Source organism: Heloderma suspectum, chromosome 13, assembly GCF_057233095.1.
Source record: "Heloderma suspectum isolate Gila_16-S chromosome 13, 16-S_ref, whole genome shotgun sequence".
Taxonomy (NCBI): domain Eukaryota; kingdom Metazoa; phylum Chordata; class Lepidosauria; order Squamata; family Helodermatidae; genus Heloderma; species Heloderma suspectum.
Window position 1 is genome coordinate 16,264,072 of NC_139470.1, and position 18,636 is coordinate 16,282,707.

General features: G+C 48.2%; 1 protein-coding gene across 8 annotated transcripts in view; it reads left to right on the forward strand.

The window, feature by feature from the left end:
* Positions 1-18,636, forward strand: part of GNB1L (G protein subunit beta 1 like) — a 110,155-nt gene that overhangs the window by 56,693 nt on the left and 34,826 nt on the right. For 6 of the 8 annotated variants that reach the window (XM_084820384.1, XM_084820383.1, XM_084820380.1 and 3 more), the window contains 3 exons: positions 1,081-1,209; positions 10,428-10,590; positions 13,749-13,847. In XM_084820384.1, coding sequence (XP_084676510.1) covers positions 1,081-1,209; positions 10,428-10,590; positions 13,749-13,847 — 391 coding nt within the window. The remainder of the gene's footprint in view (positions 1-1,080; positions 1,210-10,427; positions 10,591-13,748; positions 13,848-18,636) is intronic. The other 2 variants (XM_084820387.1, XM_084820386.1) reach the window with 1 other exon arrangement.

The window sequence follows — 18,636 nt, forward strand, 5'->3', positions numbered from 1 at the left end:
TGTCTTGTAGGAGCTAAGCAAAGGTGGTTGTCCTGTTCTGTGGTCCCCTGAGACTCTCAGAGGAAGCTGGGAGCATCCAATGGCAGTTAAAACAAGGCAAGAATAACACAGGACTGTGGATAGCTTCAAGTGGGTCCAGCTGGCTGTAACTGTCTACTACTACAACAATAGGAGGATGTTGTCTCAGCAGGGAGCTGAAGCCACCTGATGCCTTCTGTAGGCTGACAAGACCTGTAGTATGGCCAGCTCCACACCTGGAGTAGCTGACTGGATTGTTAAAAAGCCCTTGCCTGATTTTGTAGCTTGAGACTTACACAAGGCTAGGGAAATGGCAGTTCTGCCTGGGACTCATCCTTTGAGCAAGAGGGCAATGGTAGGGCTGCGTCCTCTGGCCAAGAGTGCCCTGAATAAGGCACTGACTATCCTACCCCCAAGGAAGTAGCCTGTGCCTCGTCCTCATCAGAATCCTCCACCCCACACTGGAAGGTCCAAGAACTGGGGGAAATTTGTCTTTCAATTCGCAAGATGTTTCTTGATGCTGATAGCTTCTATTGCTGTCCTAGCAGGGTTCCGCTGGATTTTACTGTCATTTTCTTTGTTACTGTTGGTTGCTTTCCTGATATTTGTTCATAATTTGGGGCTGTGGTTTTAGGGAAATCCTTAGTGACTTTGTGGGTTTGCAAATCAAAAGGTGGGGTATAAATACATTTGTGATAAATATATGCCTTCCCAGTTTGTTTAAGAATCAAAACAAAGCAAAGCAAATGTATTGAGGTCTTCATTTTTATGACTTTTTTGTTTTGGAAGTGCAGCTATTTGGGTTTCCCTGGCATAGAACATAACTTTCAAGGAACATCTTGGGATTTTACCATCACTTTTTCCAAAAAGGGAAAGAGCCTCTCTCCGCTGAGCAAATCACCAACCCAGTACTGATCAATAGGTTTCTGCAGGCACGATGTCTGCAGCCAGCTTCAGGGTCTGATACCTTTTGAAAGTACAGAAGAATTTGTCACGATTTAACCCAGTTGCTGAAGAAATGACTATTTGCTTCCCTCTGCCCTCCCACCACTTTTCATTTAGATCTTCTAATGGGCTGATCCATATCTGGAATATGAAGACACGCAGAGTGGATAGAACGCTAGATGGCCATGATGGGAAATCCGTGTACTGGGTGAAAACTTTCCCCAACAGAAGAAAGACACTTCTTAGGTGACTGACACAAGCAGAATTAGCATTTCTTGGGATTATTAATGTCTCTGTAAGGAACTTCATGTTGAGGTTCTGGAAATCCATATACTTGTAGAACAGAAACTGAAAACAGGACTGCTGTTGGCATGAAGCAGGAATGTTGTACCTCCTTTTGCCCGATGGCCAACTTCCATTTTAGAAAAGCTCTTGGGAGCCACATTCCAGTCTGTCCATCAGAGTAGGGAATATCGGACTGGATCAGGGTGGGCAATGTGGCTCGTGTGCCCCGCCCCAAGTTGTGGGGTGCCTCCCAAGGTTTTTTTTGTTTTTTTTTTTAAAGAAAAAATGGCATCTGTAGCACTTTTGTTGTTCAGTCGTTCAGTCGTGTCCGACTCTTCGTGACTCCATGGACCATAGCACGCCAGGCCTTCCTGTCCTGCACTCTCCCGGAGCGTGCTCAAGTCCATATTCATTGCATCGGTGATGCTATCTAGCCATCTCATCCTCTGCCCTCCCCTTCTCCTTTTGCCTTCAGTCTTTCCCAGCATCAGGGTCTTTTCCAGTGTCTTTTCTCTTCGCATTAGGTGGCCAAAATATTTCAGCTTCAGCTTCAATATCTGTCCTTCCAATGAGCACTCAGGGTTGATTTCCTTTAGGATGGACTGGTTTGACCTCCTTGCAGTCCAGGGGACTCGTAAGAGTCTTCTCCAGCACCACAGTTCGAAGGCATCAATTCTTCGGCACTCAGCCTTCCTGATAGTCCAGCTCTCACACAGCCATACATTACTACTGGGGAAACCATAGCTTTGATTATGCGGATCTTTGTCAGCAAGGTGATGTCTCTGCTTCTGACTTTGCTGTCTAGGTTTGCCATAGCTTTCCTCCCAAGGAGCAAGCCAGAAAGTAGGGGTCTGTAGCACTAAAGAATGCTAAAAGAGTCACGTTTAGTTTGCAAGTAAGCTAAATTTGACTGTTTTGGTGCTGTGTAGTGCTACAGGTATTTTTGGGTCACCCCATGGACTGCTGCCTCAAAGGGGATTCTGAGGGGCAAAGATGGCCCCCCAGACCTCTCAAAGTTGCCTTCCTTTGGGCTAGGTGGACAAATAGATTAACCGGGTATAAGGCAGTTTCCTATGTTTCAGGGAAATGCACAGACCTACTTCTGCACCTTGCATTTCAGGGCCTTTTGGCCTCACGGGGGCTGTTCACATAACATGCTAAGCCACGCTCAGTGGTTGAGTGTGGGTTGTTTGTTGAACTGTGGGTTGTTTGTTGAGCCATAGGTTAGCACGTTGTCTGAGCCCAGACATCTTCTGCAGGATGGCTTATCAACCAGGCGGCGTGGCTTGTTAACCATCCTGAACAACCCAACAACAAAACATGCGTTCTCAAGGTGGCTTGTTGAAGTATAATAAGCCGCACTACATGGCTTATTTATTTATTTATTCATTCATTCATTCATTACATTTATATCCCGCCTTTTTTCCTCTTGCAAGGAACCCAAGGCGGCTTACATTACCTCCTCCTCCTCTCCATTTTATCCTCACAAGAACCACCCTGTGAGATGGGTTGGGCTGAGCGTTTGTGACTATCACCCAGTGAGCTTCCATGGCCGAGTGGGGACTAGAACCCAGATCTCCCGGCTCCCAGTCGAAAACTCTCAGCACTACACCACACTGGCTCCCACTCTGGCTCCCATGGTTAACAAGCCACCCTGCGGAAAATATCCTGGGTTCAGACAACACGCAAACCCACAGTTCAACAACGGCCCACACTCAACCACGGAGTGTGGGTTAGCGTTTTGTGTGAACCTAGTCAGTGTTTGCTCTGTGTAATGGCCATGCAAGCCCCCCACATACACAACACCCCACACACACACACACAGCCCCCCTTCCCCCCCACACAGCCACACACACTGAGGGTAACGTTACATGGAGCAGACCAAGCGGGCTCTAGTCTGCAAAAGCTTCTGCTGCAATAAATCTGTTAGCCTTCTCGGTGTCCCAAGGCTCTCTGTTGTTTTCACAGACTAAATGCTCTGCCTTCTGCTGCAGTGGGTTGCCAAAGTGTCGGTATGACTTGGAGATGTTTTGACATGTTTATCAAGGAAAGACATCTTCTGTAGCAGACCTTATTAGCATTTATATTTGTTGTCGTCTGCATAACCACAATTCACACCCCAGAAGACTCGAATTAAATTTGAGTTGTTAACGTAATTACATGGTTTTCACCTTACATATGCTGTGAAGTAAGTATCTACACAGAAATAGTTCAGGACTACAGTTATCTCCATATCGTATTCCTGAACTTTCTGTCGCACACCATCATTTTTTAACCACCTTTTCTCTTCACGTGTGCAAAACATATATCTGAGAGAGAAAGTGTGTATGTGAAAGAAGAATCTTTAAATGAGAACAGAGGAAGCTGCCATATCAGGGCATGCTATTCGTCCTCTCCGAGACCTTGGAAAGCCACTGTCAGTCAGACTAAACTAGACAATCATTGTCTTAAACAGACAAATAGGGTGCATTTGAACATCACGGTAAACCATGGTTTAGCATGACATGCAAATGCACCTATTTGTCCTTTTAGGACAGTGATGGTTTAACCAAGGTTTAGCGTGACATGTACAAGCCTCAGCCTTGGGTCCTCCCCTTCCTTCTCCACTGCAGCTGGGAGGAGGTCATTGGAAGCTTTTACTTGCAGTTTGAGTTAACTGAACTTGAGCACACTCCGGGAGAGAGTGGAGGACAGAAAGGCCTGGCATGCTATGGTCCATGTGGTCATGGACACGACTTAACAACTGAACAACAACAACAACAGTGTTACTTAGCACGCCAAATTCTGGGTTTCATTTTTTGTTCTTTGGTTTTGCTTTTCGTTCTGTTTTTATTTAAGTGCGTTTGTGTTTCTTAGATCTGCATACTGCTGGTGACTTTTACACGGCTTTTGACATTGCTTTTATTCTTTTACATTTTTAAAGGTTTTATATTATGTTTGATCATGTTGTATTTTATGCTTTTAATTTTTGTGAGCCACCCAGAAAACATAGAAATATAATGCATAAATAAGAAAGACGGACAGACAGACAGACAGATGCTAATGATGGTCAGTTTCAAACAAGCCAACTTCAAACCATGGATTATGAAGCTGGCTTGTTTGAATTAACCATGCCTCTGAATCCCAGTGGCTAGTGAATATGAGTGAGAGGGTGCTGTTGCGCTCATGTCCTGCTTGTGTGGCTGGTTGGCATCTGAGTGGCCACTGTGTGAATGGAGTGCTGGATTTAGCATGGCTTTTGGTGATCCACCATGGCCCTTCTGATGTTCTTACCTTTAACCTAGTTAACATTAACCACAATTCTGGGCTCAGACGGCATGGAAAACTGTGTGTAACCAGAAGCAGAAGCTTCTGAAGGCATCATCATGGCCTCACAGGAAGGTGTTTTGGACTAGAACTCCCATCATCCTTAACCATTGGCTATGCTGGCTAGGGATGATTCAGGGAGTTAGAGCTGACAATATCTAGAGGGCAGCAGATTGGGAAAGGTAGTGCTAAACTATGGTTTAGAGTACCGTGCCAATGCAGCCATAGTCTTACCTGGTATAGGATGGTTTCGTGTGTTGATTCAAGACCTTAGGACAAGACCTTCCCTAGCTTGGTGCCATCCAGACATATTAGACTACAACCCCCATCATCCCTAGTCAATATGCAGGGGACGATGGGGTTTGCAATCCAGTACATCTGGTGGCTGCCTTAGGGAATCAGTTTATATATGTATGCTGGCTACTTTTTCTTCTCTGTTGGACCCCTCCTGACCACCCCAGTTTGGGTATCCCATGGAGAACCATTCCATTACAAGGCATGGTTCAGAAGTTGGAAATACCTGGGGGCAAAACCCCAGAAGGACATCAGAAAATCACAATCATGAACTCCCACAGCCTGAGATAAGTAACGTTTGTAGCTATCCCATCAAGCTGGGAGATTCAGGACATATAAAAGGAAGGACTTGTTCACACAACGCATAGTTAAAACAATGGAATTCGCTACCACAAGACCTAGTGATGGCCACCAATTTGGAGGGCTTTAGAAGGGGATTAGACAAATTCAGGGAGGAGGATAAGGTGCTCAGTGGCTACTAGTCCTGATGGCTATGTGCTATCTCCAGTATCAGAGGCAGTATGCCTTTGTACACCTGTTGCTGGGGAACATGGGCAGGAGGGTGCTGTTGCACTCCTGTTCTGCTTTGGGTTCCCCATGGGCAGCTGGTTGGCCACTGCATGAACAGAATGGTGGTCTGGATGGACCTTGGTCTGATCCAGCAGGGCTCTTCTGATGTTTTCATTTATTGGGGGATCAGGTAGCATCTGTGCCTAACTTGGGATTTATTCAAGAAGCCTTTTTTTCAGAATATGAAGCAAGACCTAGTCTGCATTGATGGATATTTTAGTCCATATCCACACCTGCGTTGGCTTGCACAATTTGATCTTTCTACTACTGTGCTGCATGTATTTTCTTGTTTATATTTTCAGTATCTCATCTCGTCTTTTGTAATGTTAATTGTAATCCAGATGATTATTGCTGTTTATTTTTCTAACTGCTTTGTGTTGGTACAATGTCAATGTTTTTGTTGTCACAGTTTGTGTTGTCTGTACTCCTTGGTGTGTAATTATTTTGGGGGGAGGGTGGGGTGCATTTTCGGTGCTTCTAGCTTTCATCCAGAAAGCTGTCTGGTGACCTCATGCTTTTGGCTGGGCTGGGGAAAGGCCATCCTGAATTCCTACAGACGGTTTCCTCTGTGTCTTAATATGGAGAGGCCAATTGGTCTACTGCAGGTTTGTGTCATTTTTGCACTTATTTGCCCCCAAGGCAGTTCCATTCCCTTTCCGCATTAATCTACAATGTGGTGTACTAGTTTGAGTGTTGGACCGGGACTCAGGAGACCTGGGTTCTGTTCCCCACTCAGCCATGAAGCTCACCGACTCTCAGGCTAACCTACCTCACTGGGTTGTTGTGAGGATAAAATGGAGAGGAGGAGGGCCATGTAAGCCACCTTGGGTTCCTTGGAAGAGGAAGAAAGGCGGAATATAAATGCAATAAAAAAATAAAATAAATCCGTAATATAAAAAACAATCTGCACACATTGAAATATGCATTTTTAAACTCTCTCAAAACATGCATTTTAAATTACTTTGATTTTTTTAAAGAACTGAGTTAGAAAACTCAGGAAGTGTAAAAGCTGGCTGATACCTAAGTTCTGATCTGCACATTAGTCCAGGGTTACGGATCAGGCCACTTTGTATTGGAATTCATCAAGATCAAATTCCTCAAGCCCCCTAGTTTCACACAGCATTTCAGTGGAAAGCTCCCCCCCCACACACACACACCAGCTTTTACTCTGCTCCTGAATTGGAGATGGGTAGGGCGCCCAGTTCTCCCATAAATAGCTGGCGCTACTCGAGAATTTTATTGCTCGTCTATGAATCGGAAGTGAACCATTTCCAGGCAGATACGATCTGTGGTTTCCACCGCAGCGGCACTTTCCTTTTTCGCAGAGCAGATCTGTGTGATGATGATTTGCTGTGGGCCCATGCCTTCAGAACAGGGGAAGAGCTGTGCCGGATCAGACCAAAGGGCTGTCTAGTCCAGCATTCTCTCCCCACAGTAGCCAACCTGATGCCAATGGGAAGCCCATTGGACGACATGAAGGCAATGGCACCCTCACGCTCAGGTCCCCCAGCACTGGGTAGGCATGCTGCCTCCCATGCTGTAGGTAGCACAGAAGAGTCATGAAGAGGAGCCCTTGATAACTTCATCCTCCGTGAATTTGCCGAGCTCGCTTTTAAACCCTTCCAAGTTGGAAGGGTTTAAAAGCGTCTCGTGGTAGTGAATGTCAGAGTTTTACTATGCCGGCCTTTCCCAGCCTTCCAGATGTGTTGGACTACATTTCCCACAATCCTCAACCAGCACGACCACCAGGATGGGGAGGGCTGTTCTATGCACTGGGCGAAGAATTACTTCCTTTTATCTGTCCCCGACATTTTATCTGTCCCCGGCCGTGGGAGGGTCTGTAGCTCAGTGGTGGAGCCCCTGCTGTGGATGAGGAAGGTCCCCAGTTCAATCCCTGGCGTCTCCAGGTAGGGCAGGAAAAGACCCTGGAGAGCCACTGCCAGTCAGTGTCGACAATCCTGGGCTAGATGGACCAAGAGTCTGACTCAGTATAAGGCAATGGCCAGGGATAATGGGAGTTGTAGTCCAGAACAGTTGTAGTCCAGAACATCTGCAGTGCACCAAGTTGGGAAGGGCCGTAACTCAGTGATATGGCATCAGGTTTGCATGCAGAAGCTCCCAGGTGTGATCTCCAGCATCTCCAGGTAGGACTAGGAAAGAATCATGCCCGAGACACTGGACAGCTGCTGCCAGTCAGTGTCGACAATACTGGGCTTGATGGACCAAAGGTCTGACCCGGTAGAAGGCAGCTTCCTGTGTTCAGCTGGGTTGCAGGTGTGTACCTGTTCTTTGTCCCTTTTGTTTAAAAAGCTATTTGTCAGGGTTTTGGAAGTTTGAACTAGTCTACCCTGGAAATGTCTTTAATTTTACCTTCTGAATGGAATGGTCAAAAACAACAACCCAACCCCCCTTCAACTGTTTTGCTAAGTCTGCCTTCCCCAGCCTGTGCCCCTCCAGGTGTTTTTGGACTACAGCTCCCATCATTCCCAGCAAGGCCAGGGGCTAGGGATGCTGGGAGCAGTAGTCCAAAACCCCTGGAGGGACTCAGATTGGGGAGGGCTGGGTTTCAGAAGCTTTGTGGGTAGGTTCCTAGCCTTCTCACAGCGGGCACTGTAGGCAATGCAGTCCATGGAGCTAATAAATTAATAAAACAGGCCCCTGTGGCTCTATGGTTAGGGCAGAGGTCACCAACGCAGCCCCCACAGGCACCATGGTGCCTGCAGGGACCTCCAACGGTGCCCACAAAGGTCTCCAGTCCCTGCCCTCTTTAAAAAAAAAATGCTATTGAAACCTCAGAAAATGTTAGGGTAGTGTTCTTTTTCTCCCTTTCTAGCCTCGTCTCGCTCTTTCTCTCCCCTCCTTTGCCTTGCTCTTTCCCCCTCTCCTGGCCTCTAGCTTTGCTATGTCTCTCCCCCAACTCTTTCTCTTGCTGTTTCAAACCTCTCCCAACTTCTAAGTCTTACTCTTTCTCTCCCCTCTACCCCTTTGCCTTGCTATTTCCCCCTGCCTCCCAGCCTCTAGCCTTGCCCTTTCTCTCCCCTCTACCCCTTTGCCTTGCTATTTCCCTCTCTCCCCTGCCTCACTATTTCTCTCCTCACAACCCCTCCTCTTTGGCTCACTTTTGTCTAGCCAGGCCCCACAGCAGCCATTATGTGACTAGCCACATCCTCCATGGGAGCCATTTTGTGGTGGCTGCCACAGCAATTTCTCAGATTTCCAAATGTGCCCATGGGTCCAAAAAGTTTGGAGGCACCTGGGTTAGGGTGTTCCTCCCGCAGAACAGGAGGTCTGGGTTCTTAGTCTCATTGCCTTTCTCTGGGGAGGGGCTGTATCTCAGTGGCAGAGCACCTGCTTTGCATGCAGAAGGTTCCAGGTTCAATCCCTGACATCTCCAGGTAAAAGGATCAGGTCGCAAATGATGGGGATGGGAGGGGAAGACCCTTGTCTGCCTAGGACCCTGGAAGGCTGTTGCCTGTTGGGGCAGAAAACGTTGACCTAGTTGCACCAGTGGTAACTATTCGTGATAGTGCAGCTTCATATTTATTTATTTATTGCATTTATATCCTGACTTTTTTCCTCTTGCAAGGAACCCAAGGCAGTTTACATAATCCTCCCCCTCCCCATTTTATCCTTACACAACAACCTTGTGAGGTAGGTTGGGCTGAGAGTCAGTGACTGGCCCAAAGTCACCCAGTGAGCTTCCACGGTCGAGTGGGGACTAGAACCCAGATCTCCCGGCTCCCAGTCCAACACTCTCACCACTTCACCATACTGCCTATGTTCGTGTTCTCAGTAGGTGCGAATTGACCCCCACCCCACCCCAGATTAGTAACTCACATGTATATAACCCACATGAAGCTCTTTAATGTTCAAAGCACTATCTCGGTAATCCTTTCGATGACTTTTATTAATCTGATGGATTTTTTAAAAAATAACTAAATTCCAGATCCCCTTTTGACATGCGAAGAGGGAAACCGATACCAGCTTCCGTTATCTCATAGAATCATAGAATAGTAGGGTTGGAAGGGGCCTACAAGGCCATCGAGTCCAACCCCCTGCTCAGTGCAGTAATCCAAGTCAAAGCATCCCTGACAACTGGCTGTCCAGCTTCGTCTTGAATGCCTCCAGTGTGGGAGACCCCCCGCCTCCCTAGGTAGTAGGTTCCATTGTCATATTGCTCTAACAGTTAGGAAGTTTCTCCTAATGTTCAACTGGAATCTGGCTTCCTGTAACTTGAGCCCATTATTCCATGTCCTGCTCTCTGGGATGATCGAGAAGAGATCCCGGCCTTCTCTCTCTGTGACAACCTTTCAAGTCCTTGAAGAGTGCTCTCATATCTGCCCTCAGTCTTCTCTTCTCAAGGCTAAACATGCCCAGTTCTTTCAGTCTCTCCTCATAGGGCTTTGTTTCCGGTCCCCTGATCATCTTTGTTGCCCTCCTCTGAACCCTCTCCAGTTTGTCTGCATCCTTCGTAAAGTGTGGCACCCAGAACTGGACACAGTACTCCAGATGAGGCCTAACCAGTGCTGAGTAGAGGGGAACTAGGACGTGACATGATTTGGAAGCTGTACTTCTGTCAATGCAGCCCAAAAGAGCATTGGCCTTTTTTGCAGCCACATCACATTGTTGACTCGTATTCAGCTTGTGATCTACCACAATTCCAAGATCCTTCTAGCTTGTGGTATTGTTGAGTCAAGTATCCCCCATCTTGTAACTATGCATTTGATTTCTTCTTCTTTTTCCTGGTTTCAGAACTTGGCATTTATCCCTGTTGAATTTAAAGAGTCAGGAAGTTGGCAGTTCAGTTTGGATAATCAGATGGCTGGATAGAACGGACTGTTGTTTACATAGGTGTATGCGTGTCATGGGGCTGCATTGGTGATCTACAATGCAACTGGATAATCAAGAGACAGAGAGAGAGAGAGAGAGAGAGAGAGAGAGAGATAACAAACCGATGTTCAGATAGGGAAGTTCTGCTGTATGACAGATTGTGTTTTTAACTTCAAAAGCCAGGGCCGAGACCAAAACGTCTGCCTGTGGGACTTAGCTGAAGGAAGGAGCATTGTCACGGACTCTGTTTTCACCGCGAACGTTGGGTTCTGCAAGTGCTCGCTCCTGGAGGTGGCGGAAGGACGGTGGCTGTTGGCGACAGCATGGAAAGGCCTAGAAGAGGTAGGTGACCTAGTCTGGACTTCGCTGTTTGCAGTCACAGACTTGCCATCTTCCCCGATAAAAACGTTCAAGTCAGAAATTCCATCAAATCCACGAAAGCTTTCATTTCTTTATTTATTAGCCTCAAACAGGTAACGCTTGTGAGCCAAAGTGCTTTTGAGGCTTATGATTAACATGAAGATTTAATACGTGTTTATGCTTGGCTGGTCCCCCAAAGCGTAATTTCGTCTTGCAGCAGATTCAGTCTGTGAATAATAAGATCTAAAAAGGCGTTTATTTGTTCTTGATTGCATTTAAATCACCAATTATGAGTTACATGCGCTTCTCCTGCCAATTTGCCAGAAACATATTAAAAAGCATTATAAATGTGCAAAAGGAGAAGGGCGTGTTTCCTCGTGGCCACCTTTAGCCACCCAGGAACGCTATTAACCCCAGGCAAAGAGAAACGTTTTCTTCTAGTAAGCAAAAAAAAACAAACAAACCCCAGATCCACACAAAATGTCTTCTAGTTTTAAGTTACAGTTGTCAAAGTACAGGAGATACTGAATAGAACAGAGATTAAGAAGCAGAAATATTGCCCTCACTGTCAAAAAATTTTCACCCTTGCAAGTTTAAGGAGAAAGTAGACCTGATGCAGGCAACTCCAATCATGGGGTTTCTCTCTCTCTTTTTGCAAGGTATATGCAGTAGCGAGGGGTGTGTGTGTGTGTGTGTGTGTGTGTGTGTGTGTGTGGTATGGGCTGGAGCATTGTAGGGAGAATTAAACCACCCTCCATGCCTTTCTCATGGTTTAAATTGCCCTTCTGAAGCTGCTGCTTGCCTCATGGGCAACATACTGGCCACATGACTCCCTTATATTCCTGCCTGATTGTTAAGATCATCTTCAAAGGCAGCCCCCTCTGGGTGCCGCCGCCACCGCCCACAATGGAGCGATGGGTGGCTGCCAGGGAAAGAGCCTTCTTTGTAGTGGCCCCTCCATCTGTGGAATGCCCTTCCCAGGAAAATCCACCTGACATCCACACTGTATACATTTAGATACCAAGTTAAGACCTTTCTTTTCCAGCAGGCATTTAATCTTTAATTTCTTGCTCTGACTACTAACTTCATTGCTGGCTCTTTAATTTTTATTTTTTTTTTTACATTTTGCTCTTTTCAGGAGTTGAATTGGTCGTTATTTCACTGTTTTAGTTTTTTTGTGTTTGTAAACTGCCCCGAGGATGTTTGTCCGTTGGGCGGCATATAAATTTAGTAAAATAAAAATAAATAAATACAAGTAACCTATTGGGCAAGCTGGAGATTTGGAGGTGCATGCAATGCTACACATATTTACCCACGAGTGAGCCCCAGTGAACTTGGGGAAGGGCTGTAGCTCAGTTCCAGAGCACATGCTTTGCATGTAAAGGGTCCCAGGTTCGATTCCTGGCATCTCCACGTTGGGCTGAGAATGAGTGTTGTCTCAAACTCTGGGGAGCTGCTGTCAGTCAGTGTAGACCAGAGATGGGGAACCTGTTTTCTGTTGAGGAGGACTATATTCCCTTGGGGGTGATCTGTCAGGAGCTGCATACTGATGGTGGGCAGAGCCAGAGCTCAAAGTGGGTGGGGCCACCCCTATTTATTTCTCTATTACATTTCTATACCACTCCCCTCAGCTGAAGCTCTCTGAGCACTTCTTCTGTTTCTCTCTCTTGTTTCCTGCCACCTCCTTTTCTCTCTCCCTTACCCTCTTCTTCCCTCTTCCCTTCCCTGCCTAGTAGGTTGTCAAGGGAAGGACAGAATTGCCTTTTATTTATTTTTTAATTATTATTACTACATTTCTACCCCTGCTTTTTTCCTCTTTGAAGGCAGCATACACAGCCCTCCTCCTCTCCATTTTATCCTCACAACAACCCTGTGAGGTAGGTTGGGCTGAGAATCAGTGACTGGCCCAAAGTCACGCAGTGAGCTTTGTGGCCGAGTGGGGACTAGAACCAAGATCCCCCAAATTCCAGTCCCAACACTCTAACCACTACACCACCATGGAGTAGTGGAGGCCGGTGGCTTGATTTTGGTGGGGTTGTGAATTTGCAGCCACAACAATGTGATGTGGCTGCAAAAAAGGCAAATGCTCTTTTGGGCTGCATTAATAGAAGCATAGCTTCCAAATCCCAGGAAGTACTAGTTCCCTTCTACTCAGCACCGGTTAGGCCTCATCTGGAGTACTGTGTCCAGTTCTGGGCTCCACATTTTAAGAAGGATGCAGGCAGACTGGAGAGGAGGGCAACAAAGATGATCAAGGGACTGGAAACAAAGCCCTATGAGGAGAGACTGAAAGAAGTGGGCATGTTTAGCCTTGAGAAGAGAACGCTGAGGGGAGATAGGGTAGCGCTCTTCGAGTACTTGAAAGGTTGTCACAGAGAGGAAGGTCAGGATCTCTTCTCGATCATCCCAGATTGCAGGACACAGAATAATGGGCGCAAGTTACAGGAAGCCGGATTCCGGCTGAACATCAGGAGAAACTTCCTGACTGTTAGAGCAATATGACAATGGAACCAACTACCTAGGGAGGTGGTGGGCTCTCCCACACTGGAGGCATTCAAGACAAGGCTGGACAGCCATCTGTCAGGGATGCTCTGACTTGGATTCCTGCATTGAGCAGGGGGTTGGACTTGATGGCCTTGTAGGCCCCTTCCAACCCTACTATTCTGTGATTCTATGAATCTGTTCTGGCTTTTAAGCCAAAACTCCAGAGAAGCTATCCAGGTGCGGAATCTATTTTGGGGTAGGGTTCAGCTCCTCGGATAGCTCCATTAGAGCTCTGGCTGGTTCTGACTAAAACCCAGAATGGATTCACAACCCCACCAAAATCAGAGCTACCAGCCTCCACTGCACTGGAGGCACAATCCAGCAGGAAGCCGTGCTGAGCAAACCCCATTGAAATGGATGAGCCCACTTAGTGGATCCCATTCATTTCAGTGGAGCTTACTCAGCCAAGCTGCCTGTTGGATCGTGACCTTGGTGTTTAAAAATACCTGCCCTGCTTAAGTATAGATGTGGGCATCTCTTCTCCCCGCTCCCCCAGATAATGGAAGAGCTTGCCCAATCCTTTCTGCAAATCACCCGAGAAGACCCACGCTTTGCACCTGGCCCCCAGCCAATGCAGCTTGCTTTCTCACTGTCAGGTTCGGGTTTTGGAGCTACCATCCAAGATGTCAGTCTGTACCTTGAAGCCAGAGGCCGATGCCAAGCTGGGCATGCCCATGTGCCTGAAGATGTGGCAGGTAAGCCAACGGGAGCTTGCTAATTATGAAACGCTTCCCCTCCTGTGATTCATTTGAGAGAGAGAGAGAGAAGGAGCACATGAATCACTCTTCACTCCAAGACTTTTTTGTTTTGTTTTTTGGACTGATTGATTGCTTTTGACAGTCAATCAAATAATTCTGCTATTAAGGGCAGGAGGGAAACGGGAGCATCCTTCACATCACCACCGGAGTGTTCCACCTTTTAGCAGATGATCCAGCAGGGTTGTAGTACCTCCGGGCTGGGGGGCCAAATTCAGCCCACCTGGGGACCAAATCTGGCTCTCCAGGGCTCCCCACAGGGCCCCGCCCCTTCCCCCCAACCACCAATCATTTGGTGGTTTCCTGGCTTTGTGCAGTCCCCCCCACCGCCCCAATTCTAAAAGGTTGCAATGCCTCTCCTACAGCTTCATTACTGTCAGTAAGAGCTTGAAGCTAAAATATGCGGATAATTTTGGCCCCACCCTTTTTGCCTTTGGCCCCGCCCATCACTGAAGTGCACCCCCTGAGAGCTTCTCCAAAATGAAATTGGGCCCTCGGGCTAAAAAGACAGCACCCCCATGACATGGGAAGTTTTCAAGATGCTCCCTTCTAAGCTGAGCACAGATGAGTTTGTGCTCTCAGCAGTATCCCATCTGAAGAAAACCATAATGGAACTCCTTTTTGTCCAGGCATCTGGTCACCTGGGATTAAAACAGTTGAGGTTTATTTGAAATGACTATGTTCAGTCCAGTTTGGAACAAACATATGACCTACAATGTGTCGTCAGCTTGTGCATGTGAGAAATTGTGAATGTGAGATTCCTAGGCCTCTGATGAAGACCAATTTATGGTTGAAATCTGTTCGGTGCCTGTTATATATGACTGTTTTCATATTTATTTACTGTAGAGCTGCATTAAGCTTCTTGCTTTTAATTTTTGTGCGTATAGAAGTTGTTGCATGTATTTCTGGAATGTATTTATTGATTTGATAATATATATCCCAACTTGGTGACTGATTGATTTTTGCTAATTGTTCTTGCTCATCTCCTTGATTCAAGAACATATTTGTTTAATTGATATATTTATTAATCTCTCTCTCTCTCTCTCTCTGTCCACACACACGACTCTGTGTTGTTTTTTTTGCTATTACTTTTGGAGACTTCCAAGGAAGGAAGCAAAGGAAAATCGCTGTTGGCTTGCCAGGAATATGCATTGCTGGAATTTATATGAAGTGCTTACTGCATTTCCAGTTCCTACATGCATTCATGTTTAAAATAAATAAATCACCATTACACAACACGGGCACGTTTCCTGGTGGGAAAATTCAGGGAATGTGTGCAGACAACCCTGCCCAGTTGGCAGTCAAGGTGTGTGACTTGCACAGGACAGTTGGTAGGCCTCAGATTTGTAAAACATCCTCCTTTAAAGGAGGAGAAATATTCCATCCGGCGTCAAGCAAAAACTGCCGGTGCCTTGGAGACAGAGAAACGGCTGTTTGGTGTCATTTATTTATTTAAAATTTAGGCTGCCTTTAAGGCTGGAACCTTCCCAAGGCAGCATACAAGGTAAAAACCAAAGAAAGGGCAGTATCCAAGACAGCCGCTGAGCTTCTGCTCATTTTGTTGCGTCCTCAGAATCAGGAGTTAATGCTTTCTAAAAGCAACCCTGGAAACAAGTGGGAATTATTTCTGGATCAGGACAGGTCAACAGAGCTCCCTTCTGCAAGCTCTGCTGACCTACACCGTTCTGGAAACGAGGGTTTCTGGTCCTCTCCAGTTACTTTAAAAACTGCTGGCTCCCTGTTGTGCTCACAGTAGATCGCACTGGTGCGTGGGCAGCCGTGGTGTGTGGGCAGCCCAAAGCGGATACAATAAAAACCCGTTACATATTCAGTACGGACAAAGATTACCAATAAAAAATCCCTAAAAACAGAACTCGCGAATAAAACAAGCAATGCAGACATTACGGGGAGGCCAGCGAAAGCAGGTGGGTCTTCTGAGATTTCCTGAAGGCCTGCAAAGAAGGAGCCTGACCAACCGCCAATGGAAGCGGACTCTCTGTCACCCCAGAGTTCAACCCCAATGGAAGCGGACTCTCTGTCATCCCAGAGTTCAACCCCAATGGAAGCGGACTCTCTGTCATCCCAGAGTTCAACCCCAATGGAAGCGGACTCTCTGTCATCCCAGAGTTCAACCCCAATGGAAGCGGACTCGCTGTCATCCCAGAGTTCAACCCCAATGGAAGCGGACTCTCTGTCACCCCAGAGTTCAACCCCAATGGAAGCGGACTCGCTGTCACCCCAGAGTTCAACCCCAATGGAAGCGGACTCGCTGTCATCCCAGAGTTCAACCCCAATGGAAGCGGACTCGCTGTCATCCCAGAGTTCAACCCCAATGGAAGCGGACTCGCTGTCATCCCAGAGTTCAACCCCAATGGAAGCGGACTCGCTGTCATCCCAGAGTTCAACCCCAATGGAAGAGGACTCGCTGTCATCCCAGAGTTCAACCCCAATGGAAGAGGACTCGCTGTCATCCCAGAGTTCAACCCCAATGGAAGAGGACTCGCTGTCATCCCAGAGTTCAACCCCAATGGAAGCGGACTCGCTGTCATCCCAGAGTTCAACCCCAATGGAAGCGGACTCGCTGTCATCCCAGAGTTCAACCCCAATGGAAGCGGACTCGCTGTCATCCCAGAGTTCAACCCCAATGGAAGCGGACTCGCTGTCATCCCAGAGTTCAACCGCCAATGGAAGCGGACTCGCTGTCATCCCAGAGTTCAACCGCCAATGGAAGCGGACTCGCTGTCATCCCAGAGTTCAACCCCAATGGAAGCGGACTCGCTGTCATCCCAGAGTTCAACCCCAATGGAAGCGGACTCGCTGTCATCCCAGAGTTCAACCCCAATGGAAGCGGACTCGCTGTCATCCCAGAGTTCAACCCCAATGGAAGCGGACTCGCTGTCATCCCAGAGTTCAACCCCAATGGAAGCGGACTCGCTGTCATCCCAGAGTTCAACCCCAATGGAAGCGGACTCGCTGTCATCCCAGAGTTCAACCCCAATGGAAGCGGACTCGCTGTCATCCCAGAGTTCAACCCCAATGGAAGCGGACTCGCTGTCATCCCAGAGTTCAACCCCAATGGAAGCGGACTCGCTGTCATCCCAGAGTTCAACCCCAATGGAAGCGGACTCGCTGTCATCCCAGAGTTCAACCGCCAATGGAAGCGGACTCGCTGTCATCCCAGAGTTCAACCGCCAATGGAAGCGGACTCGCTGTCATCCCAGAGTTCAACCGCCAATGGAAGCGGACTCGCTGTCATCCCAGAGTTCAACCGCCAATGGAAGCGGACTCGCTGTCATCCCAGAGTTCAACCCCAATGGAAGCGGACTCGCTGTCATCCCAGAGTTCAACCCCAATGGAAGCGGACTCGCTGTCATCCCAGAGTTCAACCCCAATGGAAGCGGACTCGCTGTCATCCCAGAGTTCAACCGCCAATGGAAGCGGACTCTCTGTCATCCCAGAGTTCAACCCCAATGGAAGCGGACTCTCTGTCACCCCAGAGTTCAACCCCCATGGAAGCGGACTCTCTGTCACCCCAGAGTTCAACCCCCATGGAAGCGGACCCTCTGTCACCCCAGAGTTCAACCCCAATGGAAGCGGACTCGCTGTCATCCCAGAGTTCAACCGCCAATGGAAGCGGACTCGCTGTCATCCCAGAGTTCAACCGCCAATGGAAGCGGACTCGCTGTCATCCCAGAGTTCAACCGCCAATGGAAGCGGACTCGCTGTCATCCCAGAGTTCAACCGCCAATGGAAGCGGACTCGCTGTCATCCCAGAGTTCAACCCCAATGGAAGCGGACTCGCTGTCACCCCAGAGTTCAACCCCAATGGAAGCGGACTCGCTGTCATCCCAGAGTTCAACCCCAATGGAAGCGGACTCGCTGTCACCCCAGAGTTCAACCCCAATGGAAGCGGACTCGCTGTCACCCCAGAGTTCAACCCCAATGGAAGCGGACTCGCTGTCACCCCAGAGTTCAACCCCAATGGAAGCGGACTCGCTGTCACCCCAGAGTTCAACCCCAATGGAAGCGGACTCGCTGTCACCCCAGAGTTCAACCCCAATGGAAGCGGACTCTCTGTCACCCCAGAGTTCAACCCCAATGGAAGCGGACTCTCTGTCACCCCAGAGTTCAACCCCAATGGAAGCGGACTCTCTGTCACCCCAGAGTTCAACCCCAATGGAAGCGGACTCGCTGTCACCCCAGAGTTCAACCCCAATGGAAGCGGACTCGCTGTCACCCCAGAGTTCAACCCCAATGGAAGCGGACTCGCTGTCACCCCAGAGTTCAACCCCAATGGAAGCGGACTCGCTGTCACCCCAGAGTTCAACCCCAATGGAAGCGGACTCGCTGTCACCCCAGAGTTCAACCCCAATGGAAGCGGACTCGCTGTCACCCCAGAGTTCAACCCCAATGGAAGCGGACTCGCTGTCACCCCAGAGTTCAACCCCAATGGAAGCGGACTCGCTGTCACCCCAGAGTTCAACCCCAATGGAAGCGGACTCGCTGTCACCCCAGAGTTCAACCCCAATGGAAGCGGACTCGCTGTCACCCCAGAGTTCAACCCCAATGGAAGCGGACTCGCTGTCACCCCAGAGTTCAACCCCAATGGAAGCGGACTCTCTGTCACCCCAGAGTTCAACCCCAATGGAAGCGGACTCTCTGTCACCCCAGAGTTCAACCCCAATGGAAGCGGACTCTCTGTCACCCCAGAGTTCAACCCCAATGGAAG